Source organism: Cheilinus undulatus, linkage group 15 (assembly GCF_018320785.1).
Source record: "Cheilinus undulatus linkage group 15, ASM1832078v1, whole genome shotgun sequence".
Lineage (NCBI taxonomy): Eukaryota > Metazoa > Chordata > Actinopteri > Labriformes > Labridae > Cheilinus > Cheilinus undulatus.
The window spans coordinates 39,766,700-39,774,768 of record NC_054879.1 but is presented as its reverse complement, the minus strand read 5'-3'; the positions used below and the strand labels follow the sequence as shown (position 1 = coordinate 39,774,768).

The 8,069-nt window shown below is 42.1% G+C and overlaps 1 protein-coding gene across 1 annotated transcript in view; it reads left to right on the top strand.

The window, feature by feature from the left end:
• Positions 1-1,591: 1,591 nt before the first annotated feature.
• LOC121522300 (anosmin-1) overlaps positions 1,592-8,069 on the top strand; it is a 79,870-nt gene continuing 73,392 nt past the window's right edge. Inside the window, exon 1 of the mRNA XM_041806505.1 lies at positions 1,592-1,832. Within this exon, the coding sequence (XP_041662439.1) occupies positions 1,641-1,832 (192 nt within the window). The 5' untranslated portion in view covers positions 1,592-1,640. The remainder of the gene's footprint in view (positions 1,833-8,069) is intronic.

Here is an 8,069-nt window from a genome sequence, read left to right as displayed (position 1 = left end):
CTCTAACAGATAAAAAAATCTCTTAAGATTAGAAAATCTTTATGTGTGTACCCCGCTTAAGAAACAGGGATGATATTGGGAAATGACATGGTAAATGGACTTGAGCTTGTATAGCACTTAGCTAATCCCATTCATACACATTTACACGCCACTGCTCAAGCAGTGGGAGCAATTTGGGGTCAAGCGTCTTGTTAGTCCAAGGACACATTAACATGTGACTGGAGATCGAACCCACAACCACAGCTGCCCCCATGCAGGAAAGATGGGGGAAAGGAGCATTAACCTAGGCTGCCAACTTAAATGGGGCGCAACTTAAATGCTAGGCTATCTGCACCACTCATTACATTTTTTCAGTTATTCAGGGGACATTTCCTTGAACACAGTCAAAAATTATTGAGCTATTTAAAAACAAAGTTATGGAGAGCTACTACCAAAGCAGAAGTCAGATTTTGTTACCTGGCAACAATAAACAACACTTAAAAGTGCTCTTAAACTAAGGTCATGGGCGCTTCATGGGCAACAAACAGCAACTCTGATTCCACTTGCCAGTTCCCTCCTCTGCATCTCCTGGCTTTCATCAGCACCTGTTGTAGGGCTGTTTTGGCTTCAGTTTTGTACAACTGAAGGAGATTGAGATGTGCTGTCCATATTAATATACACTCATTAATGAAAACAATGGTGATATCACACAGTGGTCATCATTGTCATAATGATATTCTGAGTTTGTGTCTGCTGTGCCTTTTGTCTCTCACTGAACTTTCTGTGTGTATGAGTAGAAAGCTTTTTCTTGAAAAAAAAAAAGGTTAAGACTCATAACATAGGAGAAGGGGAATTCAAAAAGAGTAGCAAAGAAGACCTCTAGTCAAAAAGTTGTGATTTAGTAAGGCTATTTGTGGCATTTAGCAAGTAAATTGTGTTTTCTGAGAAACAAATCTCATCTTGCCTTTTATTGTCAAGCTAATTTACCACTACCTACCCCATGGTTGCAGTTTCAGGCATTAAAATTGACTGTAAAAAAATGATCAATTGTGTCACAGATGGTCTTGTTTGCTGCTGTAGACCATATAGAATCATCAGTATCAATTTCAGTCTGCTTCAAAGACACTTAAAAACTTCTCACAGGAGCTTTAATGTTTTTGATTGAAGGCTACATAGATGGTAAAAGTGAGTAATTCAACATAAGCCTACATTAACAAAACACTTTAAAGGTTTATAATGGCTACCAGAAGTCTGAAAGTCAGACTATACGGTCATTAATTAACCACAAGAGGCTACACACAAAACACACAAGCAAATTGTTTACTGTTCACGTGCTGGGTGAGTTTCTTAAAATAGGGTAAACACTCATTCTGTGTCTCATTCTCTAATTAGTTCTCATTAAATCATACGTCATGAGAACAGACTTTCTGTCTGAGACAACCTGCTCCTGTTTTGATCACAGAGCAGCACTATGCAGCAGCAGCCTACCTGCTCCAACGCTCCTCGTGTCTGTCAGTCAGCGCGCGAGCGTCCAATCGCAGCGCACGTGAGCCCCCTGACTCCTCCCCAGTGTATAATTGAAGTTTCTTTAGTTTCTCCGGCGGAGCCTGCACGCAGTATTGTCCGATCCGTGGAGGGATTAAATACACAACCGCGGGACCATGTTTTCCAGGAGCCTGAACGTGTACGTGACGCTATGTTTGTGGATTACCGCGTTAACGAGCCCGGGGAGTGTGTCCGCGAGGAAGCAGGACGACTCTTTCTTCACTGCCAGTATTTACCGAGCGAGATGCGCCTCGAGATGCCTCAGTCTGCACATCACTCGCATCTCTGCTTTTTTCAAGCACTCCCAGGTAGGAAGAGCATGTGGTCCTGCGCTCAGAAACTTCCGGAAATGAGTAGAAAATCAGAAATAAACACAACGTTTGGGTAATTTATCATGAATAAACATGTGCCAGGCGATTCTTGCCTCATAAGTCAAACCTGTTTCTCCGTAGTGGGGAGGCAGAGACAGGTCACTAATGGTGCTGAGATACTTTCTCACTTGTGTGTTCTGTCTGGGTTGATCACTGACAAAGATGTAAGACGTATCTGAAAACCAGTGTAAAAGCACCAGTTGCAGATATGCATCTTTCTGAAGCTTTCAGCTGCTTGCAAAGTTCTCCCATACAGCCTGGCTGCAATATGTAAGAAACTGAGAAATGTAGACGCCAGTTTCCATTCATTAGTTGCCATACTTAAGGAAAATGAGTGATATTTTTTTAACCCACTTCTTCTCTGCTTAAGCAGGATTTGCGCACCAGACTCCCTAAAACATGTTGCATGCTGCAGACTTAGAGCTAAGCTGACTATAAATTAGCTGTATTCCTCTTTTGATTTAGTATGTGGTGTCAGAAGTTGTTTTTCACCCTCCACTGGACACACTGTTCCCCCCTCCCAGGACTCCAGAATAAAGAAGGCTCTGGTCACTGATCCTTCTCCCCTCTGCTCCTATTCACCAGCTATCTATCCGGTGACCGCCTTTAGACTCACTTCATTTGCATTTGCAAGGGCTCCTCTTTCCCAAAGGTGCATTAATGAATCCCTAATTGTTTAGAAGCATTGTGGGGCAAGTTAAATTTGTAATTGGGTATAATTAATCAGCAGAGGGCATTTGTCACCAATTAACTTTACTTTGAAAAGACTTATTGATTTGGTGTAAGCGCACCTACTGCAGTTAATTCAAGCCATTTCATTAAGAGAGAATACACTCCTGAGGTAAGTAATGTCTGCACAATGAGTAGATAGAGAACAGCAGTGCTGTGCATCCAAAGGACACTGATTGAAAACAGTGTTTCTTAATTCACAACTTGGCAAGCAGAGTAAGTAAGGGCTTTGTTTGAGAGATTCCAGCAGTATATTGCTGCCCTGGGTTGCAAACTTTGGGAATGAAATTAGTCACAAGCTGCCTGAGAAGTCAAATAAGTGATGGAAGTCTCACCTCTAATATACTGCTAATAGTGTGTATAATTGAGTGCAGAGCCTGAGAGTCTGGAGCGGCCATCCCCTCAATGAGGGGAGGTGTTTGTCTAAAGCATTTCTGTGGTTTGTGATAAGCAAAGGTTGCTCTAGCGAGCGTGCACGTCTAAGAATAGAAAGCAATTGTTGATAGTCTGCAAGCGCTCTCTAATGCACGGTCCTTTCATGTGAAAATGGGGGGTCTGGTCAGCTGCAAAAACATATGGTCCCCCCCCTGCTTCCCCCCCCCCTCCTCTCTGCCCTCTACCCCCTGGCCCTGCCAATAAATGCCAGCATCACACCTCATAGGCATGCAGAGGATCCACGCCGGGCTACCGATTCCTTTGCACCGCAGAGGTCACCTTCCTGCTAAATGCCGGCGCCCAATTGTGCTAAATGTGATAAGCTCTAATGTGCTGTTGCCACAACAGTGGAGCATGCTCAGTCAGCAGAGCCTACAGGTGGATGTGCTTCCTCTGCCAGATCTTATTACAGCTCCGAGCTCCACTCCAGTGATCGAGACGACAGACCTCTTAATTCAACTCGGACATCCTTCAGGGGTCATTTAATACTCGATGGGAAGACTGAAAAACTTTCCGTGCCTGTTGGCTGTGACTTTTATCCTCTGTTTTCTAATATTTTACTGCATCGACTCAATATCTCGTAATCTATACGGACCATAACTTTGTTGGAGACAATTTGTCTTTAACACATTTTTGCAGCTGGAACTCAAAATCCTGAGAACATTGGAATGACAAATTTAGCGCTTGCAGATGTTTTTCTTTTGATGTGGCAAGGAAAAATCAGAGGCTTTGTTTTAATTGATGCCATTATGAAGAAGTGTGAAATGGAAACAAGCATGGAGTCCCAGTGCTAGTAGAACTGTGGGTAGTCCATTAGCTGTCACATTTATTATGACTGTGGATTTATTGTTGTAATACTATTTCCAAATACAGATTTATTGACATTTTACTCCACATTTGGGGGACTTGTCACCCGGCTATGATGGACAGAGGGCAACACCCAACCGTAAATATTAGCCTCGGACACTCTAAAATATTAAGAGCGAGCTGGGAGCCCTGTGCAATCATGTAGTCTGAAAGCATCAGCCTTGTAGTGGATTATTTATGTGGGGGACGTGTGAAGCCAAAAACAAGGTGTGTCCATGAGGTCTTGTTATTACAGTCAAAGCAATAAAAATCCAACATTTTTTAAATCCACTCATTCATTTCTAATGTGCTGTGCAGCGACGTCAAAGCATCTTAACTGAGAGATTTGTGCTGCGAGTGGAGGGAAGAAAAAACATTGGAAAGTAGTTTTTCCGTGTCCCCTTGTTTTCGCCTTTGATATTAAATAACCTGCGGTGGAATCAAACCGCAGCCAGCGCTCGTCTCATGTGAGGAGTTTTTCATTAGTGAAGACAGCGGATGAATAAGGGGTCTATGTAGCTTGGCCTCACCTCCCTGTAAATGCTTTTAAAGCATGACAGTGTTGTGTGTAAATCGCTGCCTTCCAGTGCTGCTACACCCTTCACTTGACAAATAGCCTTCATTCCAAAGCGGGGACAACTTTACACCCAGCGTTGTTTGAAATCTTTGAAACACCCTTTTATGTTAACATTGGATGTGCGCTGGGCGCATTAGCTCACTTTCAGAGCCCCTGTCAAATAATTCATAAAAAGTGAATAATGGATGAGCAGGATGACCACACAGTCGCACCCACTCCAGTCAAAATCTTAAGGCTCTTTATTTCAGCGCTGCCCTGAAGGATCAGTTATTTTAGTGTTGCCTGAGGACCTCTCGGCTCTTAAAGGACACTCAGAGACACCCGTCTGTCCTTTGAAGTCCTGTATCCTTAGCCTCGAAGGTGTCCCACAAGGTCTCCCACACTGGCTGGATTTTCCAACAAGATTTAAAAAAGCGTCCACCAGTGTAATCTGAGATCTGTTTAATCCAAATCAGAGCCTCGGAGGAAACAAAAGATTTCCACTTTCAAAAGGTGGAATGCTATCCTCGCAGATAAAAGGGTTTTTTGTGCGTGTTCCTCTCAGTTGTCTAGACAATACAACACGCCCCTGGCCACCTGCTCTGCCTTCTCAGCTGACAACAGCCATAATGTATCTGTGTGATAACCTCCCCTCTGTTTACACGACTCCACCGGTGTCACCGACAAAGCTGCGAGTTCAACGCATCCACTGTTGTCTGGTCTCCTCGACCCCGGCGGTCACACAGGAGGATATCTGGAAAGCGTTCATTCAGCCGAGTCCTTGACAGTCCTCAGCGCTGCATAATGTTCAGCCTGCAGAGGAATGTCACGGTGAGTCAGAGGGATGAAGTCCTGACCTATAATTATTCCCCCGTTGGTCCCTGACATGGTGGGGTCAGGCCTGGACAGCTGGGGCAACATCCTGCTGAGCGTCTCTGCTGCACGGATGCTGTCACACATCAAAATTAGCCCCTCTGCGGATCTGGAGCTGTCATGGATGATGGATGGGCAATAAGAGGTGTCAAAAAAGCCCGATTGATGATTTAAAACATGGTCTAGAGTTGTGACAATCAGTATAAATTATCCCCATGTGAGTGTAAATGTCAAGGTTTTATTTACAATGTGTCAACAAGAAGGGGTTTGGCTTTTTATAAGGCGCTAACCAAACAAAAAGGGATTTTAATTATGTTGTACAGTACAGGAAATGAGGGTAAAATCAAATTCTAATCAAAAATTGGCCAAACACATAGGAGGTTTTCTATTACGCCACGAAAGGTCACATCTACATTAAACCTCTCAGCCAAGTCAGCGCTCATTCCTACTTTCCTTCAGTACCAAATGAAACAGCTATTAGTCTCCTTGTGTATTTTTCATCCTTATCTGCCGTTTTTTTGTTGAGGTGATTCTCCTAAGACATGACCAAACAATCACAGATTCCTTTGAAGCCGTTGGACCATTATCCATGACACTAAAAGCAAAGCACTTACTGGTACTGGATGTCAAATTAAACCCTTTAATGATAAGTTCTCTCCCAAGGTCTCATGGGAAATTTCTTCTGGATTACATTGTGGGAAAGGGCTTTGAACTTGACATTGAACTTAAGCAGACTTTTTGCCTTCAAAACCCCTAAAGTTTGGCTTTATTCTGTGTTTCATTGTTTTCATTAAAGAAGCGCAGGGACATCCAAAAGTGAAGCTCAGATATAGGTTAACGACTAGAATGAATTCATTAATGGATCTTGTTAAAGTTTTACCTTATCATTTATCCAGATGTGTAGAGAACATGAGTAAAAAATAGGCGGTAGAACATGCAGCTTTAATAGTCTAACTGGATAAAATAAAGGTATGGTTTTTACAGTTTAGCTTTTGTGGCTCGCTTTGCTGCTCCCCATGACTTAACGTCTATTTCCCTATTTGGCTAAATGCTTATTTAAATGTTGTTTAACCGACTAGTCTGAAGAATAAGAAATCTCCAGAAAACAGTCATATTCCTCACAGGGTCATTGTGTTAGCTGGTGTAATGTTAACCTGGTATACTCTCTACAGCGTAGCTAACATTAGCAGCTAGTGCTACCAGCCTTCATTTCTCTTTGCAGACTAATATCCTGCTTTGGTATATGGCCTCTTTTCACTTCGTTGAGTAGTTACACGTGAGTTTAACCCTCGACAGCCTACATACCACTTTATTTCCATTTACTACTTTATAAAATGGTCGTACCGCAGTGTTCCTACAAGCTAGCCGCTAAGCCACTGCTGAGATTCTCATATTTACATTCGGTGAAGGATCAGACAGAAAGGCAGCGGCTATTAACTGAAGCTACAGCAACCTCTAGTGGTGGGAGGTTCATTACAGTTTAAAAGAGCATTGCAGACCAGGATTTCAAGCCCATGTTCATAAAAAAATGATTGTTAATTAGTTTAACCGACCAGTTAATCCTGCACTGGCTAATTTGAGAAACAAAGTTAACTGTTTTACCGATTACCACGCACATCCCTACTTAACATACTTCATATTGTTTCATTCAGCTCATATGATCTGCTTAGGCTCTATCTAGGCCTCCAGGGGGCTCTCAATCAAAACAATTAGAAAAGATAACAAGTAGAGACAGACTGCTTAGTTGCACCCAGCTTGGCAACTTGTTCATTTAAACTGCGCTACGTTATTTAAGATAATTATAGGATAAGATAATATTTGTTTCATGGATCAATTTCAAATAATAAAGAAGAAAAGCGGTTGAAAGTGGCCTTCTTTGTTCATGTTACAGTGTTACAATGTCATTTAGCAACGCACATCTGAAATCTGTACAGACAATGCTGCAAGTGATCCCGGAATGCTTTGCAAGTTGCCCCCAATGATAGCCGGATAGGACACTTTTAACAGCTTTTCTCCCCCATAATGTAAATTTCATCAGTAAAACAAAGACTTGGGGTTTCTGTTAAGTAAATAGTACTGATATCCACTGGACTGAATTTCAACACAGATATTGATACTTCACTTTGATACCCTGCCACCCCATTGTGACCCCTGCTCCAAATCAAAGGCAAGAAATACAGCGTTTGTGTGATTTATGTGCACTCACTTTATTTCAGCCAAGCATGAATGTCTGTAAATTGTTTTGCTGTCTGGAGTAATGTCTCTGCTCTGCTTGCATTTCCCCACCAAGGAAGTAATTACATTGACTGACACATTTACTCTGTCTCTGATGCAACACCAGTATATGAATGTTGCTTGAGCCTCTTCCACAAAGAAGTTACACTAGTTGCCTTTTCATATTCCATGTTCCTCTGGCATCTCTAAAAGTTATTTCTGCAAATTATTTATGAAACCCAGACAGCTTTTATTCTCCCGTTGACTTTTTCTCTCAAAAGTTTTGATTCAGGCACTGTTTAGGCACCATTAGGCCTCAATTTAGCACAGTTATCAGAAAAAACAATACCTAACCCTGCTAATGGAGGACAGTGCTTCAATGGAAACAGTCCTTAATGCAAAACAAGACTTAACTGACTGAAAATTAATATGAATCGCATGCCTTTCACCACTAAACTGAACTGAAGCCAGAATACTAATGTGACATGAGCTGATAATGAAAGTTCATTAAATGTTTTGTA